The sequence below is a fragment of the Synchiropus splendidus genome, chromosome 6, assembly GCF_027744825.2.
Source record: "Synchiropus splendidus isolate RoL2022-P1 chromosome 6, RoL_Sspl_1.0, whole genome shotgun sequence".
NCBI lineage: Eukaryota > Metazoa > Chordata > Actinopteri > Syngnathiformes > Callionymidae > Synchiropus > Synchiropus splendidus.
The window spans coordinates 18,443,669-18,464,860 of NC_071339.1; the positions used below are offsets into that span (position 1 = coordinate 18,443,669).

A 21,192-nucleotide genomic window follows, 5' to 3' on the forward strand; every position below is an offset into this window, starting at 1 on the left:
TAGCTGCCGCTGCCCCTTCAACCTGACCTTGGATGAGCAGTAGAAGATTGACGGATGCACATCTAAACTGTCAGGGGTGAAAACATCACAACCGACCGTGGATGTGTTTATAAACAAGACCACAAAAACTACTCCAGAAGTTGGACAACAGGTGGACAAACACGCTAACATATCTGACTGAAATGTTGTAGTTCATAACAGTAATGATACAAAGAAATTGCTGAAAACACTTGTATCATGTTAAATGTTGCTTTTATATTTGCATTTTAAGGTGTGTTTGGCTAATGCTGCAGCTCACTTTCATCTTCGATGAGTCCCATGTGAAATGGTTGCCTTCTTTCAAGGCTTTGAGCCGCTGCAGTCCTGAAGCCTCGGGCATTTCTCAGAGCAATGACATCACGAAATGTCGACTCATAAACTCTAACTTAATAGCCGATTATAGTGGACTACGTCCACCACTCGCTAGTTAACATTAAACAAAATTAACTGCGGTTTCATAAACTGTTAACTGTTGCTGATTCTTGACTGTGGTGCGTTCACTGCAATGTGAAAAACCCAAAGATGGTAGGTAGATTTCAGGTCTTTGTTGGCTACTGACGTGAAAAAAAAATCAGATTTTCCAAAAAGACACAGAGAAACTTTGTAAAGAAAAAAATATTTCAATATTTATTTGCGGTATAAACATGTCTTGTGTTGTTTCAATATACTGTACAATATATAGGGTCAATCATATTTCCTTCAGAAGACAGAAAGTTAAAACTGCCCCGGTTAACATGCCCCCGTTTATACACAGATTGCATCTGTTTAAAAACTGTTTACAGCACAATACAAAACAGCTATCAACAAGAGTCTGAAGCTGTAACATGATGCGAGATGCATTGTCAAAAAAATCCCTGAAAAAGTCCTCACTGAGGTAACATTTTTTTTTAAATCATTCCACATTCCGCTTCATTCCACATGGTTTCGTATTTTGACACTGCCATGTCTCGCACCACTCACCCAGGTTTGCGCTGCCCTTCGCTGGCACATTCTTACCGAGATGTAGCTACAAGTTTAAGGACGCAGAAACGGTCGTTCCTGCCATCTGGCAAATTTACAGAGAAAAAAAAAAGATTTCTCTTTGAATGTTACAAAGACACAAAAAGCAGTTGTAAATGAACCAGTTGTAAATAGAAAAGCTCCATTTTGAAATCCATTTCAACAGATGATGAGTGATCGGAATATTACTGAATCGTGGGGTTCATTCAAGCTGGGTGGTTCAGCTTTCATCTCTGATGCTATAAGAGGAGAGGAACTTTTGCATATAGATTCATGACATATATATACTTAGATATATATATTAACATTGAAGGCCACAGGAATAGCATAGAGCACAAGACATTTATACTTGTAGTAATTTAAGTGGTGTAGATGCCTCTTGCATGCTGAAACACAGGCAGGTTTGTGTGTCTGTGCATCAATATTCTGGTGATTTTATGACACAACTTTTCATCCTCTCAATTACGGCTTTGCCCAGGAAAAGATTTGGTTTGTTTGAGGAATGGTTTCTAGTGGTTATTGTACAGGAAAAGAAAAACGATGTCAATGTTCTTTCGTGTGACAAAAACTGTGTACATGCGCGTGTGTCGGTGCTTAAGTGAGACGCAACGTCAGTCCACACCACACGCGGAGCTGGATCTATGTCGAACAGCTTATAGTACAAAAGAATAAATTCAAAAATGTTGAGGTCTCGATATACAAAAGACGGCAAAAATCGGTGTGTGATATTGCAGTGAACGTAACAAAGAGGACCTCGTGTGACCCGTGACGACAGCACGCTGTCAAATAAGAAAAAAACACTTGGATTTTTTTCTTTTCTTCCTAAAGTGAGATACAAAGAGTATTCAACAGTCAGCGATTAGAAACAAGTTAGAAAGGTAATATAAGGCCAGCTAAAAAATAACAACGACCCTGTTTGGTGTCAACAAATAACCCACTACTGAAACCCATTTTGGTTCAGACCCTGTTCACAAGGACCAAATACCCATTTACATTAAAACCAGACCTCATGTGAGAACTGCCTGAGAAAGATGGGGGCCACAAAAAAACTCTGATTACATTCATTTGTGTTGCTGAATTATTTTAATAATATTAACTCTGTATTACAAAATAATAGAGACGTTTCCATCTTTACAACTCTTTGCATTATAAGGGTCAGAAGGTGAATAATGAATAACGTGTGTTGAATTTCAACTAAATTAGAGTCTCAAAAATGATCTTTTCAGTGGGATCATTTTGGAACGCATTAAAAATTAAGCAACCTGTGTATAGTTGTCTTTTTGTGGCAAAACAAAACAAAACAAAAGTCTCCCCATATGCGTTTTTGTATTTTGAAACATTTTCGGAAATTAAAAATATTTTATCCTTCCAACTGTTTTGAAATTAAAAAGAAACATATTTTAAACGCATTATTACTATAACAAAAGTTAGTTTCATTATTTAGGCCAAAAAAATAGGTGAAAGAATTTAGCAGGAAAGAAACAACTCAGCTAATAGGTTTTGTAACTGATGACTCATGACGCTAAAAACACGCCAAAGCTGGTTTATATCCTGAATCCCATCGTACATTTACCTATCAGATCCATCTTCACTCTCGCAAATGAAAAGTGAAGAGTTCCCACATGAGGTTCAGCGTCACAAGGATGTTTGTGAAACCCTCTGATTTTGTTTTGTTAGTGCTACTGCAGTGAACAGGGTTTGGAAACTTTCCGACAACATGCTGCGCCGCGCTGCTGCAGCGGCAGCGTCAGCAGTGAAATAAAGCGGTTCTCATCGTTCATTTTTCCAGTTTCGAAAGCAACGCCCAACCCAGCGTTAGTTTACTGCTGTGGAGCCAAGACCCCGGCATGCTCAGGTACGCAAAGTATCACACTACCTAAAATCTACGCTCGTCTCACACTTCTGTCGTAGAGTCAAGGCTTCAGGGTGAATTACGTTTCCTTTGATGAAAAGGGTCAAAAGACTTTCTCCTTTTTCGGTCAGATTACATCGAATGTAGGTAATGAAGCGCTTTAAGTGCTGCTTGTAGTGGAGGCCAGTCCAGGAATTGAACCCGCGCTGAATGCTTCGCATGGCTTTGCTGATCAGATCAAACGGCTGCAGCTATTTCACATTTCGAGAAGTCACTGTCAGATACACTGTCAGGTACATTCTTAAATGTATGTAAGATCCGAAGATGTGGAAACGCAGTTCCGTAATCTGCACTCAGAAGCACAAAGGAATCATTCTAAACCAGTTTTGGCGATCTCCAATAGACAAAGTGACTGGGGGAATTAACTGAAACCGGTCAATCTTGTTTTGCAAGAGGAGGAGGAAGAGGGAAAGAGGAACTGAAAACACTGAGTTGGACTTCATTCACTGCGACACTGTGTCTTGCGAAGTAAATAACAATGGCCAGTTTTCAGACCCTTTGACCCCCTGCCTTCTCAAGTGCATTAGTTGGAAGTGTTTCACCGCTGCTCTCCAAGAGAACATTCCTCAAAGCAGCTCATGTTTGAGTCGATGTGCTGTTTCAACGGCAGGTGCTTGACTGAGATTTAATCCATGTGAATGACGCCCACCTCCGCTACCTGCTATGACCCCGACCCCCCCCGCTCCCCTCCCCTCCCCTCCCACCTCCGGATCCCACTCCCTCCCCGGGGACGCCGCGCAGCTGTCAGCACTGGTCACAGCCTGGGACTGGCCTCCCTTTTTCTGAATGTCTCTTTATCCAGATCCCACTCCAAGTACCGCTAAGTCAATGGCTTCACCACTGTGCAAACTGCATGAGGTCATCACAGACCTCAGGAAAACTCAGAGGAAAACAACTTGGAATATCACTATAACACTCTTTCCTCTCGAAAAATTACAATCTCTTCCGCCTATACTGGATTGGATTATTTTTGGACAAATATAAGATTTCTATGTGTATATACTGTATATCCATATATAAGCTATAGATTTGTGCGTTAATGTACACAAAATATACAAAAATGCATAAAGACATTGTTAAGGACTGCTCATACTTTTTCCGCTATGAACATACGTACGGCACAAACAGTACAAACATACATACTTTGTCAATGTGTGTGTGTGTGTTAATTCCTTGGTTTTAAAATCTCTACATTCGGTAGAGTGAGGCTTCCGAAATCCCAGACTCTCCACTTGGCACCGGTCGAGCCCGGCTGAAGGGCCGAGGCGGACAAACAGATGACGTCTTTTGAGTGCAGTTGATTTCTGTGTGTGAAGTGGTCAAGTCCTGCTGCGGCTCTCGCCCAGTCATTTAAGAATCCGTGGCTCTTGAGTCGAGACCTTCGCCTGCTGATCACCGCGGAGGAGGATGGCAACCCCACCAGTCAGTCCTCCCTGTGGATTGAAGACTCCGCCGTGAGCCGTTGGCCTCCTCACTAGCCAGGCTCTCGGACAACCAGCCTCCGGAGGCGAAAACATTCATTAAATCAGGCTGCTTCGCTCCAATGCAGCCGCTTGTTACCATGGCAACATCACCACGTTGACCCGTAAATGGGACAGTCCCCTGCCCGTTAACTTTCATGTGGACTCGAGCGTGTCCAGCTGAAACACATTGTGATTGGTCGGTGTGGTGAAGAAGAGCTGCTCGTGTGCCGGCGAGGACGAGTGGTTATCACAGGGGCTGTTGAGGCCCAGCGTCCTTTCGAAGTCCAGAAGCTGACCCATGAAGTTGAAGTTCGGGGAGATGTTGGACTTTTTCCGCTTCACAAAGTCGTAGGCGTCATTCAGCGACAGGTTGAGCTTCTGCATCAGGTAGGCCACGGTGACGGTGACAGAGCGACTGATGCCGGCCAGGCAGTGCACCAGGATGCCGCACTTTTTGGAGCGGGCTTCATCTGGAAGAGGAGAGACAGAGAAGAAAACTTTAGAGCTCGGAGAAGATGTGAACAAGAGAGGAAAGCTAAATGCGGCACGGTCGAGGGCGAGCAGCCATGACCATGTGACCGATAGAAGCTGATTCACAGGAATCTGAGGAATGGCTGATCCAGATATCTCTAAAAATCTCCATCAGCCTTGTTCACATACGATAACACCTTCTGTCAGTTAAAATTTGAGGTTGAATAGTTTCAGTGATTGAGCACCACGCTGCGTCATCAGAGACCTCTTAAACCACCAAAATCCAATTCATACTGACCGATACTGATACCGATACAGATACCGAGTGTGTGTTAGAGTCTTTGTTGTTTGATTCAAATGTGAAAATAAAAGTTTGCCTAAATATAGGGCTAGGAGGAAAAAAATGATTCTCAAATATATTGTGATTTTTTGTGACAATATTTTTTAATATTTTCCCCACAATATGATGGCGACAAGATGCAGGGCCTAGCATGTCTCATGCTCAGCAGAGCAGCTGATCAAACACACAAGTTTAAAACTAGAGACACGCTTTTACTTTCAAACACCAACTATTGTCAACGTGGACTCGTTGCTGGATTCACCTTGCTGATGATAGCAGGCAGCCAACTGTCACTTCACAGGGCCATCTCGCGAGCGCACCACGGACTGCATTCATAATATATAGATACATATGAAGTCACTTGGCTATAAAGGCAAGACAAATGGGAAGCGTGACCTGACAAACGCCTCTTTAGCGAGAGGTTTACCCCGGTTACGAGAGAATTGGCAGCTCTGTGCTAACATGTTAGCGCTCTCTGCTAACACCTGCTCAGTATAGCTCTGGAGGAGTGTCGATACTGGAATAACACCATCTATGCGACTGATGGCTGTCCTGCACTGTAGAACTGCAGGGAAAGTAGTAGGATATTGGTTATTTAATCCAGCTCCTACGTCTCTCTCCTGCTGAATCTGCACATTGGTCTGTGATAACACACTGGCTGAAACCATTTAGGCCCCAAAATATTACTGTCAGAACCTGTTCTGGCACCTTGTTGTTGCACATAAACTACTTTTCATGTTTATAAAGAGTGAAAAATATTGTTTATAAATACACAAATACAACCACAGCCACCACTTGGACCAAACCTGATGTATGTTTTTATTATTACTTATTTTTAAATGAATAAATCGCAATAAAAATCCAATCAGCAGCCAAGTATCGGGAACATTTCGGAAAAAAGGAGAGTTACAAAAACACTCATATTTTCTGTTGCCATGTTCTTAGTTTCTCCAGCAACTCAAATAGTCTTGCCTGAATTGCAGAGCTGAAACAGACTGCGTGGCTTGAATGTCTTTGCCATACCTACCAAACTCGCGTCTGATCAGTGTCGGCCACTGACTGACTTCCTCTGCTTCTGACCCCTCAGCAAGTCCGATTTTGATCCATGTTCTACTTCACCATGAAGTAGAACATGGACAGAACAACCCAATGACAACCTCATCATCACATGTTGCCTTTCACGCTGACGTCACAGCTCACCCCTGTCACTCGTCGCCTGGTTGATCTCTGGATAACTAAAACAATCTCTTCTCACCACTCTCTCTTATCACCATACCTCCTTCTATGTCGCCCTCATTCAAATCTCTGCTGTCAATTTCCATAAAATTAAAAACACTTTTGTGATAATGTGCAAGAAATCATGATTTATTTTCCCCCCAAAACAGAAGACTCTCTTTCCCAGAAACACAGCATCAGTGTGGCCTTCCAGGAAGCACAAAATGGTGCATCGAAACGTTTTGTCCCTCGACCTGCGACATCTTTACCGCAACTTCATGAAAAGGTTGTCTACCTACACCGTAACCTCAGTGTGCTTATCATGAAAAAAAAAAAAAAAAAAGAATCATTCAGCGTCCTTCAGTCATTCACTCATCCCATTCTTACAGCTCTCACATCCAGAAACGTCCTGCATTATTAACAAGCTCCATCCATCCACCGTCTGGTTTCAATCTCGCATCACTTCAGGCCATTAGATAAGAGCTAAGTGCCTTTTTCCTCTCTTCTCTTGCCTTCTCTCATCCGCTCGTATTTTCCTTTCTCCGCTCTCTTGTTGCAGGATTCGAGGTCAGCTGGTTCACGGGATCAAGTTGTCAAGTGGAGATCTGATTAAATTTATATGTGATGTGTGTTCACTTCCCACTGTTGGACATTGGACGTTCATCCCTCCAAGTCCGCAGATTTATGTGAATCTAAATCAGAGCTCGATCCAAGGAGGGGAAACTATTTGCCGGCTGAATCGTGTTCTAGCGATGACTTCACATATTTATGAATGCGCAGTGTGGTGTGAGGTCACATCTGGATCCCTTTCTCAGCTGCACTCACCAAAATGATGTGATGTAATTCCCTGCATTTTACAGCCAGCATCATTTAACATCAGCATGACCCAAATCTGCCAGGACTTCTGGCTCTGGCGCGTATCACGCTTCCTCCCACCTTAGACGCAACATTACTTAAAAAACGCTCGAAAACAATTGCCTGACAACAGAGCAGATTCACTCTCTGGGAGAGAAATATCAGGCAAAGCTAGTTTACTTAGCCTTAATATACTGCATCTTGAAATCGATTCTTTGATTTAAAAAAAAAATATATATAATTCATTATGATTTCTGTATTACACATTTTAAGACAAAAAGTGATCATGCGTGGAGGAGAGGCAGAGTAAATAGTTCAATGAAATGGACATGGATAAAAAGAGGTGAGGAAGAGAGTGCGGGCAGGGTGGATAAGAGTGTGACATCCGAGTCGCACCAAGCGTAAAAGAGGAGCTTTAGAGCAGGGGTTCATAACCTTCACCCAGAACCAATGAAAAAAAATTAATAATACACTTCATGCTAACTGTTGAGAAAATTGGAAAACTGAATACAATTCTGAATAAAATAAAATAGAATAACACCATGTCTAAATATCAGAAAATAAAAATAATATTATTTAAAATCCAAAGACGGTATAAGTGAAGTGTAAATGAAAGTATCGCCATAAAATGTCAAAACTGCTTCAACAGGTGCTTTCATGAACGATTTTTACTGTAGGGGGAGTCATCACTATATCAATTTTTCTTTTCAAGAACTTCTCCATAGTTGTTAACTATCACAGACTTGCATTGTACTGAAGCTGAGTGTCTCACGGCCCAAAGGTGTAAAACAAGAAAACTTTCAGTGGCCCTCTAGGAGGCGCTTGCGGCCAAACCTTGGACCCCTGCCCTAGAATCACTGCTTTAGAGGACACTAGAGGTCACTACCATGAGGAGTCAGAGTTACAAGACTCAGAGATGAAGGTCGTCAATGGGAGAAAGGACAAGAATGAGTCCATCAGAGGGACCTGTGGAGATGTTTGGCAGGGTAGATGGTTTGGGGAGAGGAGAGGCAGCGTTGGCCCAAGAATGGTGGACATGAACCAGGACATGAAGAGAGAGAGGCTGCGGGTGACCACATGCAAAAGTGTATTGAGAATTACACCCTCATTCATTACAATTGCTCATTCAATAGAGGGATTGTAAATGCAGGTTTTACAAGAGTTGGACTGATGCAAGGTTGTACAACCTAAATGTTCTTCACGCTAACACAGTCAGGGCTTTTGAAGGAAGACGAAGGCAAACACTAGCAATAGACCATTTCTAAAAGAGTCATCCAAGAGGCGGAAGAAGGAGGATGTCAATGAGAGATCCATTAAAATACAGTTTGGATTTTACAAATACCTCCTGTAATTGTTGCTCTCAGTGAGGCAACGTTTGAAAACATTGAACAAAACTTGAATTTAGTTTGATGCTCAAGTTTCTGCTTTAGCAATGAAATGACCCTGAAGTTAAATGTGTATTAGTACACTCATTAATAATGGACCATCTTGCATGTGACTTGAATGTTCAAGCACTTTGCCACAGAGGAAATACTTGTTTTACTGAAGCAAAAAAAGCTGTCTATCAGTGCTTCATAAACATCACTTCCACATTTGAACAGTACAGTACGGCTGCGTTTCTGTGCTAACAGTAAAAGGAATGCCAAACATGATTCAACCTTGAGTGCTCTCTTGGATATTTATGAATAAAGATGTGTTTACTTGGACTCTTCATTGACAATGTACCTTGCTGTCGTAAGACGGAGACAAAAGACAGAACATTCCACTCACCGATGAATGAAATGGCCTCCGGGAAAAACTGAGAAAGGTTCTGGCTCCAGTGATCAGAGATGGGGATCTGTTTGTACTTGAAGTCCCCTTCATGCTCAAACATGTTGGGCAGGTTGGGCGTCACATTGAGGATGTACTTGATATTGTACTTGCTGAGCACGTCTAGGTTGGTGGAGTCTTTGGCACAGCCCAGGTAAAGATATGGCAGGATCTGGACGGGGAACGCTGGCTGGTTGTTTGGCAACGGGCTGCCTTCCGACTCGGTGGCGCTGCCCGGCTCCCGGTCGGACTCTCCGTCCGAGCAGTCCGAGCTGATCCGGAGGCCTCCCAGCCCGAGGACGGAGGTTGGGGGGGAACTGCTGGGACAGGAACAGTCTAGGTTGGTCTCGCAGTGCTCAGGATACTCCGACTGGAACTTGTTGAACCCTCCTGTCGGCACAAGAGCAATGACAGTCAGTCGGGTGAATCCGAATTAGTGTTCAGGATCATCCTCCTTCATCTCACCCTGTCCTCTGCTTCCTCTTCTCTCAAACCTACAGAGCTCATGTCCTCCTTCACCACCTCCATAAATCTCCTCTTTGGCCTTCCTCTCCACCTTCTGCCTGGCAGTTCCAACCTCAACATCTTCCTACCAATGTACTGGCTATTTTTCCTCCGTACATGTCCAAACCATCTCCATCTAGCCTCTCTGACTTTGTCTCCTAAACACCTGACCACATGTGCTGTCCCTCTGATCTACTGCTTCCTGATCCTATCCATCCTGCTCACTCCCTGAGGGAACCTCAGCATCTTCATCTCTGCTACCTCCAGCTCTGCATCCTGTCTTGTCCTCAGTGCCACTGTTTCCAAACCATACAACACTGCTGGCCTCACCACCCTTTTGGACACTTTCCCTTTTATCCTTGCCGACACCGATTATTACTTATAAACACAAAGTGTTTATTAAAAAAAAAAAAAAAAAAAACAGGTGGGACACAATTAAAAAAGAATCAAATGATTTTATAATGAGTTTCTAGCAGATTTATTATATCATATAAATATTTGACACCTGACACCTTTCACTGAATCAATAAACACATGCTTAAACATGAGGATGGAAGTGAGCGAACTCTTTGCTGCATAAAGTGCAAAGAACAGAATTGCAAAAAACTTCTTTTAGTTACTACCTTTAACTTTTCTTCAGGGGATTATTTTCCCAGGTCTGGTCACTTAATGTGCTTTTATCACATACATGCAAGTCTTACTGGGCAAAACACTGTACATTTTTGACAATAATTATCAGCAAAAACTAGAAAGGTGCTGCATCAGTGTGTATTTACATCATTGTTTTTGTATAATTGGTGCTAATAGCATCCACAGAGCTCAATGGAACAGCAGGTGGCAGTAGCGTTGTGGCGCTCCTATTGCATACGTAAAAAGAATCCACCTTTAGCCACTCAGTGTTTGTTTTCATGTAATTATGATGCTCATAAGATTCCTGTCTGGACTTATATAATATCATGCATAAAAAAGTAACTAGGGCCCAGAAACACGGACACAGTGGGAGCGTGGCTCGTGAGTGAGGGAAGATGGATCAACTTTGCAGGGGTGGATCCAGTGGAAGGTGTTGTTCTGGACTCCTCCCTAGTGAGGTGTTTGGGCACGCTCAGCTGAAGGGAAGCTCCTTACTCTGTGGCAACCCCCGGCAACTCTCCATGTAGGAAGAGCCCTCACACACCGCACAGGGTTCTGCACCTGGTGCCATTCTGGATCCGCAGAAGCGCTGTGCTTTCTATCGAACCAGCATGGGTTTATACCAGACTGAGTGGAACTGAAGTGGGAAGGCAGAAGTAAAGAACCGGCAAAAGAGCAATGAACAATGATAACAGGGGGACACACCACTACATTACGTGTGTACAGGCGATATGTGTTTGCAGACGTGACCGTTGTCAGGGTTCATGTAGCTGTCTGACGTGTGACATATTTAACATAATTCCCAGTACCTCCTCCTTAACTTCCTTCTCATTTTGTAAACAGAGAATATGACACACCCACCGAGGATCGCACTATCCAGGTTCTGAACGTGTTTTGTTCAGGAACCGGAAGTAAAGCGACTCTCAGGGAGGGAGGTCTGGGCCTCTTAAGCTCGGCTGCTGCCTCCACAACCTCACAGAGGAAGAAGAGAATGTAGTTTGAAGACCTTTTACACTCACCGAACATAACGCTTGAATATCCCAAAAAGTAAAATGTGGTGAAATCGATATAAATGTCCTCAACTGGACGGTTAGGTGGAGTCATATAAATAAGACTGTATCAAACATAACATTACTCATCGTGTTTTCTGTCTCGTGTTGGAATCAAACGCAGCATGTGTGAGAGAGATCTCAACAGGCAGAGAAGGCTTCCAGTCTTCAGATGAGCATTACAGATGCGCTCCATTGAGAAAAGCCGAGGATGAGCAGCAGAGGACTTTTTTTTTCTGAATGGCAGTCGGTCTCCAGCGAAACGATCCCGCTCTAACCTTTAGCCAGCATCACATCAAAGCCCCCACCGTCGCATATTTGTGTTAATCCGTGGACATTCATAAAGTTTGGCTGGTGTGTAGCGGAGATTAATCTGCCTCTTAATCCTCTTGTTTCCCCGTTCATTCATGAAAAAACTGTCCCCGCAGGAGAACAACATGGCGGTAAGTTCTGCAGCGTCTAATTGAAAACACGTTGACCTGGCATTCATTAATTCGGGTCTCAAGGTAGTCGCGACGTGACTCGCCGCCAAGTCAAGTCGAGTCAACTTCACTTACCTTCCAGGAAGAAAGCCTTGCAGCCGTCGTCCCGCAGCTTGTGCAGGAGCAGCCCGAGCACCGAGCTCCCCAGCCCGGACTCCTGGCGCTCCGAGCTCGCCTCGTCGTACAGAACCACCACATCTGTTTTGCAGCGCTTGACGAATTTCTCCTTGTCCTCGTTGTTGGGGATGATGGAGCGGATGGGCAAGTTTCCCTTCTTCAACCTGCGGAGCATGAGGCCCGGGATGGCCAGGTTGATGGCCGACTCGATGTGCGAGGACTCGTAGAGCTCGTGCGGTCTGCAGTCGAGGAGCAGCAGCGAGGCGGCCCCGGACTCCAGCTCCTCCTGCAGCCACTCCACGCTCTTACTCGATATCGTCAGCATAGTCACGATCGCAGAGCCTCCCCGCGGGTGATGAATTCTCATCGGGGAAATCCGACTGTCCGCTGGCGTGACATGAAAAATCCCGACGCGAAAAGAAGCACGGCGCTAAACTTCATGCCGCTCCTGCCGCTGCTGCTCCGGAGGGCGCGCGCTCTCTCACCGGACACTCACTTCCAACATCCCCCCTCGCTCCGACGAGGACAGCCAAACACGCAGCAGTGGCTCGACTCCCCCTCGCTTTCACTCCAGTCCATCGACATCCATGGAAAAACGAGTGACTCGGACATAAAAAAAAAGCGCTTCGATTACAGCGTCCGGATCCCGGGTGACGCGCTGCGGTCGGAGCCCATGATCACCGCTGCTGCTGGTGGTGGTGGTGGTGATGAGGATGATGATGGTGCTGCTGCTGCTGCTGCTGCTGGCCCCGAGCACCGCTGGTCTGTCAGGTCCGCTGGAGAAGCTCGGCAGGCGCCGAACGGAGGGAGGAGCGTGGATTTAAAGACGCAGAGCTCGCGTTCGTGCCCATTCACTGAAATGGGACTCAGGAACTCTGGGAAAAGTAGTTTCCTTCCCTGTCGCCTTCCCACTTAAATGAATGCAAACACAACGTGTTTCAATGAATGATTCCAGAGCGAGTCGCTTTCACCTGGGTTTCACGGAGTTTACGTATATTTATTTAGCAAACTTCTGCCACAAGTAATTGAATATATATCTGAAAATATAGGAGGAATACAGGACAAGTTGGAAAAAAGAAACTTAGAACCTATTATCAACACATACTTTTAGCAAATAATAAATATCAACTTAAAATAAATTTCTTAAATGATCAGTGGCTCATTTTCTTTAGAAGTACAATCACTCAGCTATTATAAACAATGTGCTTTGGTTTTTCTAAACATGAGATGCTTAAAATTTTAACTGGTCAGTAACATAAAAACATTTTTTTGCAATTATTTATTCATTGCAAAGTAAAAATGAATATAAAAAACAAGCGGCTTAAATAAGTAATAGTGCCAATAAAATGAGTAATTCTTAGTGTAATCGATATTAAATTGTTATGTAAGTTTTTTCTCACTTTGTCCACCTGTTTGATGTGTGAGTTTACAGTTATTGTCACACACGCACACAAGCAAACAAAACACGGATGCTTGTTTCACTATTTTTGTGAGCACCTCTCATTGCCATAATGCTTTCCCCAGCCTCTCACCCTTAACAAAATGGGTAACCTTAACCCGAGCTGTTAACAAAAAACTATAATAAAGTACTTTTACTGACATTTTAACCCACTAAAATCTAAACCTTGCGAGGACAGGCTTGTCAAGACACACTCACACACATACCTGAACTGGACTAAGCGGTGGTTAACTGAAGATGTATATATGTATGTGTATATATATATATATATATATGTTCAGAGGGCAGGATACTGAACTGCTCAAATCCAGTCACTAAGTTCCAGATGTCAAGCAGCCCAAGCTTCATTTTCCACACGTGATTCTTTGCCAAGTCATTAACAGTGTGCATTATATGTTGGTTAATGTTATATTATTATCCATTCTAAGGCCAAAGAAGGTCAAAAAGAGAAAAAAAAAACAGGCCAGAGAATCACATGACACGATGAGAAGTCGACTATATAACTTGACATTTACTGGTGAGAAAAGCCAGAGCATTTTGTGTTAAGTACAACGTGACAATTATTATCTTTGGGTCAACGCTCGGATGATTAGAGATGGCTGCAGCGCTCTCGGCCAAATGTCGAGCGGATCCGCCACATGCGGGTCAGGAGGCTGAGTGGAGCTGATGTACCTGTGTAGGAGACATTTGCGGGTCGCCACCACGTCCCCACCATCAATGACCTAATAAGGCATCAGCAGGTTGTGACAGAAGCTCGGAGGGGAAAAGAGGAGTGTTTGATTTCCTCACAGCTGCACAGAGGAGAGATGGGGGGATGTACCAGCTGCAGACAATGCTTCTTTATACCCTGGATGACTTACTCGCAAACACACTCTCACTAACAAAACACAGACACACAGAGGCAGACGCAGAAATGCACGAGTCGACTCACACACACAAAACTTTAGAGCTCTTGTGTCTCCACTCGTTCTTCCGACAACAACAGGCTCTCTGAGAGAGTGTGTAGCTTTGTGTGTGTGTGTGTGTGTGTGTATCCGCTGGGCGTAGTAAACATGGCAAGTTAACTCGAAAATGCTTGACTAGCTTTCATGGAAGTCTTGCATGATATTAGTGGACAGCTTTGACCTGACAAGGGATCAACAAAGTCAACAACATAAATTATGAATCAGTAAAGAAACTCTTCAACCGACCTATAATATCATGCATTTCCCTTCTGAAGTCACAGGACATTAACTTTAGCTTGAAGAATATATAGAATCTACTTCTTTTTCACATCAATAAGCAAAAATCACTATCCTAAACTGCAAAAACACACCACCAAATACACCATTTGGCTTGGTTAAACACTAGAAAACAGCAACACTACATTCTAAAAATAGAATATAAAAACACAGAATAGTACCAATAGATTCACTCTTTGTTTTTATTGGATATAAGTGTAAATATAAAAGGCATTTCACATCAAATGAGTGGTGTTAGATGTTAGCAAACTAAAGTGTTAGTGACAAATGAGTGAGAGAAATACATTTGTAACAGTCTTCTCGGGTTTATCACAGAGAAACGAGAAGCTGAAGATTTTATCTCTTGACGCATCATTATTGCAAAATGTTGATGTGTTTCCGGTGAGAAATAAGATGCTGCAAGGTTGTGTAACCCTTTCGTGTCTGAGCTGGACACGTGAGGCGTTCACTTGGGCCTGCGTGAGGACTTGTATGAGAACCTTTCTCCAACCCTGAGTGGTGGTCTGTCAGCCCAGAGTGTCACAAGCTCTGAGTAGACCAAAGCAACCCAATTCAGAGGATACATTTCTCTAACTTATTTGAATAGAATGCCTTATGCTAGTTGATGCATCTAAAAACACCAATAAGTTACCTGGATTCTTCACCTGTCTGACCTGACAACCCATTCTCATTCCCAAGGCGTCAAATTGCAACTAGTTTCAAGTGGCCTGAAGTGTTTCAATGTCGAATGCTTCCTTTCCTGTGTGACATATATATATATTTTTTTGACATTAAAAAAAAGGAGGCTGCATTCCTGAGTCGATGAGAGACGCACAATGGTGCTCAAGCACCAGCTCTTTTTTCAAGGTGGCTGAGAATTGCAAAACACCTTTGCAAACTCTTGGAACAAATTTACAAATAGCGAAACACATTCACAACATTTTAAATAAATGAAAAATCTTCTTTGGCAATCAGATTATTCCTGCATTTACGCATTTCCAGTGAGTCCAGGTGCAAAGAACTCCAACTAAAGTACACTAGATTTGAGAAGGGATAAATATTTCACTTGACATGTTGAAATATATAAAGCACCATCAGCACAGACAAATGATAAAACCCCAACGTCAGAACCGATGAGCCTCACCAACGGTCGGCCAGAACAAGCTCACTTGATTGCGCTAGCATTTCACAACCCCATTTCCTGTTTCACAACATCGCATATCTTGGTTAACAGTTCCGTCTAATCACCTGAGTCACATTAGAAACCAACAGCCAAACACTCGGAGAACCCAAACAGAATAAATCATAATCCAAATGTTCATTCACAGATCTTGTAGCCAGATGGAAATTCTTCAAATGTTGTCTCCCTCTCACTTCCCAGTCGCCCACTCCCAGCTGTTGTGAGGAGACACTTGAGGTACTGTAACGCGAACATTAAATGTTCTGTTTTATAATCAGGTGTTTGTCACGACTGGCCTTGAAGGGATGATAACAATAACAATAATAATAATAATAATAATAAGCACCACATTGATGGTTGCACTGCTGCTACTGCGTTTGCTCTCCTTGGATTGGCCCTAGCGACACAAAGAGTCTCCCGAAGACGAGGGCGAATACTGTTGCAACCAGCCGCGCTGCCAAAGGAAACATCCAGCCGCTTGTCAGCCGACTCTTAACAGACCTCAGATCTTGTTCGCTTCATTTGGAGGAGGCTGTGAATTTAAATCACGTCTGCATTCACGGAAACGTATCATCGTCAGGAACACAAAGCTTTTTTGATGGCCTTTATTACCACCTTGATAGGTGCCACGCTCTTATGAATAGCTTCTTCAAATCTATTAAGTCCTTTAAAGTGCAGCTACGAGCGCTGGCCGTTCTTGGATCACTTGGCCACTGAAGTGAGAGCTGGCAGCTTCCTGCTCTGTGAATATCGCTCACACATCTTACAGGCTGCAGATTTTCTACTTGAATCTTCCTGCACTCCTTTAGCACCTCCATGAAATGATTCTCTTCCTCTACTTCACGTCCGACATTGTCTCTCCTCTCCATGTGGCCAAACTATGTCTTCCCTAACAGTTACAATCTCAGAATCTCTACTTCCTGAGTCTCTAAACCATACATCATGGTCCTGTCCTCTCTTGCAGATACTCTGGTGTCAGACTTGAACTTTCATTCCTCTATTTCCTCCTTACAAATCACAACGTCATCAGCAAACATCATGGTCCATGGAGACTCCCTAACCTCTGCTGTCCTTAAGTGCATTAAACCATCAAACTCAGACCAAAATATGTTCTTAACCAGAGTCTCATGGTTCTCCTCAGCATTTTTATTTTTTATGTTTGGCAAAGGTGGCGGTAGTTGATAACTGTTGTGGTTACAGAAGAAGAATCTGTGGATTATAAGTCAGAGAATAAGACAAAAATATATACCGTATATATTCATGGAAGCAAATAGAAGGTCTAAGGCAAAGAAACACTACTTATACTATACTATAGAATGTTGATGCTGTTGACTGTTAAATTCATTGTCTGACTTCATCATTTAAATAATTATATTTAATATGACTATGACTATTGACTATTCCGGTGGTACTCTGATGGCTGCTCATATCTCTGGAAAACTACTCTGGGTCCATTCCAGCACCGTAATAGAAAAAATGTCAGCGGTTGCGATGGAGTGTATTTTTTTGTTGTTGTTGCAGAGCTCATGTTTCAGGCTTCTGTGGGATTTTAAACTGTGTGCTCCCATTTCTCATCCGCGATTTCCCAACTCTCTCCACTGCAAGCTCAAAAATGACACTTCTGCAACCTTCTTGGAATTCCCAGCTGGACGGTGAAGAGGATGGAGGAGGCCAGACTCTTCCAGCTTTACTAACATTTGTTGTCCCGTTTAAACCCACTCACCTCTGTGACTGAGTGAAGTGGAAGCCCCCTCCTACACTGACGCTGGCATTTCCTCCACAGCTTCCTCCGGCCCCCAAACACGCAGCATGACACATAAAACGTGTCTGGAGAACATATCAGCAGTTACATCTGCCCCTGCTTCTTCTTCACACTCCTTGGCTTTATAGCCCTGCGCCAGTGCCCTGGACTGGCTCTAGGTTATATGGCATTTACAAATCTAAACATTGATCCTTCATATTGTAGAGTGTAGCTACATCAAAATATTTCTCATTTTCATTGCAGTAAATAAAAATGACACAATACACTTGACCTCCATTCCTAAAAGCCTCAACCTGTTTCCTCGCCTTGGATGTTTTTTTTTCCTTTCCTTGCAGCCCCTAAAATCTTCCTTGACCTTTTTATTTTTTTTACTAGACTTCAGTGTTTCACCTCTTCCACTTGGTCCAACGTCAAAAGTTTTTATCCAGCTAACAGGATGGCTGAGACATCCTTCCCAGAAACCCCTCCAGCTCAAGCATGACACAGGTGTGTCCCAGTGCATCCACCTATTAGGGAGGGCATCCAGGACGAATCGTATCTTAGCACTTGAGCCATCTCAACAAGGTCCTCTGCACACGAAAGAGCAATAGTTCTTCAGTTGGACAGGACATTCCTCTTTGTCCCAACTTAGAGCCTTGGAATAAGAGACGCTCATTTTTTGTCCATGTGAAAGTTGAAAGTTGAGCAGAACCATATCATCGACCAAGGACAAAGATGGGATCAGGATGCCACAAATACCGGGCCAAAAATGTGTATATTTTATTTTTTACCGGCTCTGCTCTGAGTCTCTGGCGCATGACTGCGTTACAAAGCGCTCCGAACTCTGCAACGGAGGTAACAGAGGCCTGGCAGTGGATGAGTGGTGAAAGACGCAAGCAGACGTGCCGTAACACTCGCGATTGCTTTCTCCCGACTTTGACATTTCTGCCTTGTTTGGTGAAAGAGGTCAACTAGGTTTCAATAATGATCCACTTAAAGCCAATTTGGGCATCCCATGCTTCTTCCCTTATATTTCTTCGGTGCACTGCTATTATGTGAAATGACCCTTAATTTAGTTATTTGGCTGCTGTGGTTCCTCTGAAAGGTTAATAGTTTCGGTGTGTGTTTGTGTCTGGCGCAGGATTAAATCACCGGGGCTGAGAAAATGGTTATTGACATTTAAAAAAAAAAAACTGCTTTATTTTAAAAATCACTCACATTTTTTAAGGTCATAACAATCTTGGGGAATTACGGGTTAAGAGTCCAAAAAGGTGTTGATAAGTATTGATTTATCCACAGGCAGGACACCACATCCGTTTGAATGAAGGTCTGTAAGTGAGAGGTCAGTCGGCAGTGACGCGGGCGGATGAGAGAGTGCAGCTCCTGGTCCTCAGAATGTGTGTTTCATTATTTTTTCAGAATCTCAGATAGTGTATCAGTGGAAGAGCAGCAAACACATGTTGGCGCTGTGAACTCCGAACCGCCCCCGAGAAGTGTCTATCCATTATTGAACACCCACAAGACAAAATGGACAAAAAGGAGAGTTGCAATTCACGCCAGCGTATACTCAGTTTGGTGCCATGAGTTGATGCTGTGTTTCCTAACAAACACTGGATCACGTTCTCTTGCTTTGACCACCAAGAATGTTCAACTTCAGTGGGAGTCCTGGGCCAGCTCCCTGGCTCCCTCTCTGTGTGGGACATGCCTAACAAGACGACGTAACCCCTGCACCCTCACTGCAGGATGGCAACGGTTCTACTTAAGATTCACTTTTTAAAACAGTCTGGTACAGAAAAAAAACCCCATATTGGTCGTATTGTTATTGGCAATCTTTTCCTTCTGGTCACTACCCAAACCTTGTCAGAGCTGACGGATGGGATCGAGTCTGGGGGACACAGCAAATAGACAATAAATAAATAAATAGAAACATTGTACAGACAACACAAGACCAATCTCCACTCAGCACACTGAGCTCAAGTCGATGTTGGGTTGGTCGGAACTGGTTAGCTGGTGGCTAAAGCTAAAAACAATCAGTCTGTTACATTAGCTGAATGATGTACTCAATTGTAATACGAGTGCCCACCATTTTGAACTGGAACATTTTCCAGTCTTCGCCGTCATCAGCCAGAACTCTGGTGGTTAGGGAGGAGAGGTGATAGCAAGTACAGTGGTACCTTGGTTCTCGACCACGGGGGGGTTTGCCGAGTTTCTCGACAACGGAGGGGTTGCCGAGTGAGTGACGTCTCTCCAGAAGTGAAGAGGTGCCCGGTGCGTGTCCAGCTCTGAATGTGCGCTTCTGTGCAGTTTGGCTGTGACAAAGTCATAAACCAAGTAACGCTCTGTCCCAGACTCGCCACATCCCTGTCCCAGCTCCAGGACAACAGGACATCAAACCCTCAGTGCGCGCTCCAGCACCTCCCCTGTGACACTCTACCACGGTCCAGTGCGGAGACAGGAAAGGTTTTACACCTCAATATGAAGGAAAAACAGTCAGTAAATGTAGCTAACAGGACAAATCTGCATACAGAGGCTGCGTTATACACAATAACAAAGCGCGTTGTGGGTCAGCTGATCGGTCCGCGCACGTTATGTTTTTTCTGGCTTTTTTCAGGGGCGTTCGAGTTCTGGATTTTCATTCGAAATCTGAGGCAAAAAAATCTTGAAATTTTTGTTTGAACTCCGATTTGTTCGAATTCCGGGACGTTCGAAAACTGAGGTGCCACTGTAGCTTGTGAGCCTATTGTGAGTTTAGTTGAGAACCAGGGTGACGACTGATAATCTTTTGGCTTGGTTCTTTCTTCTCCACGTCAGAACGATGCAGTATCTGTTGAGATTGAGGATCTGCACCTCAACATCTGAGGACAAGCTTCTTAGATGTTCTCAGTCTGTATCAGGTGGGGCTTTCTTCATGAGAGTCACACGACTGACAATAAAGAATGTGCCCCTAGCTTCTCAGGAAATGCAAGTTTAAGGCCCCGAATACAACTGCAGTTGAAAATGGACTGAGTAATACGCTGGTTTCATTAGTGAACTGACCCTGAACCAACCCACTAACCTCCTCTGAAGCAGTTCTATGTCTGACTGAACGTGCAGTGCAAACACTGTACGCCTACGCTTGCTCCTACCTAGAGCCTCGCCCTATTACGTCACTGAGCCACGGTCGGCGCTGAGACAGACGGTCAGAGGTGTCCAAAAACAGCGTTCCCAAGCATGTTCTGTCTCCTCACTCATTTCTCTTTCCTTCTCTTTATTTAGACTGGAGTCGGCCCAGAGTTGACTCACAGGGCAGTGACACACTCGGGACGTGACGCCTGCTGATGTGATTTACTCCCACTGAGAAGCCCTACTGAACCTGCAGTTAAAATCAAAAACTCTGCAAACACTTGGAAGGAGCTGGTCGCTGGTACTCAGATCCGGTAGAAAAACTGTTGAACAGTGGGTGTGTGTCAGGAGAGGTCAGGACCTTGAGAAGAGGGCAGGTGTTCTGCAGCTTATCAGCGGGTTTGTTTTATAGGCTCGTCTGTTTAAAGTAGGTCGCAACTTTTTAACCTGCAACTCTGACACGCCCTGGAGTGTCAGCGCTGCTTTTGTTTGTTCTCGGCTGTAATTCAACGTCGACGTGACGGCTCTTTGTCTTTATGAACGGTAATTCTGAGCCGAGGTCGCAGCCGCGCTCCACGAGCGTGAAGGCAAGAGTCATGTTTTCA

General features: G+C 43.9%; 1 protein-coding gene across 1 annotated transcript; it reads right to left on the reverse strand.

The window, feature by feature from the left end:
- Positions 1–639: 639 nt before the first annotated feature.
- Positions 640–12,641, reverse strand: dusp7 (dual specificity phosphatase 7). The gene is made up of 3 exons (XM_053867165.1): positions 11,844–12,641; positions 9,065–9,493; positions 640–4,883 (listed from the first exon to the last, which is right to left on the reverse strand). The coding sequence occupies exons 1-3, from the start codon at positions 12,250–12,252 to the stop codon at positions 4,567–4,569; spliced, it is 1,155 nt and encodes a 384-aa protein (XP_053723140.1). The 5' UTR covers positions 12,253–12,641; the 3' UTR covers positions 640–4,566.
- Between the last annotated feature and the right edge of the window lie 8,551 nt (positions 12,642–21,192).

Coding starts and splice junctions, on each gene's coding strand:
- dusp7 (XM_053867165.1), bottom strand. CDS start 12,252: ATGAGAATTCATCACCCGCGGGGAGGCTCTGCGATCGTGACTATGCTG. Junction 9,494..11,843: donor CAAGGCTTTCTTCCTGGAAG/GTAAGTGAAGTT, acceptor TTGTGCCGACAG/GAGGGTTCAACAAGTTCCAG. Junction 4,884..9,064: donor GGAGGCCATTTCATTCATCG/GTGAGTGGAATG, acceptor CTCCTCTTCCAG/ATGAAGCCCGCTCCAAAAAG.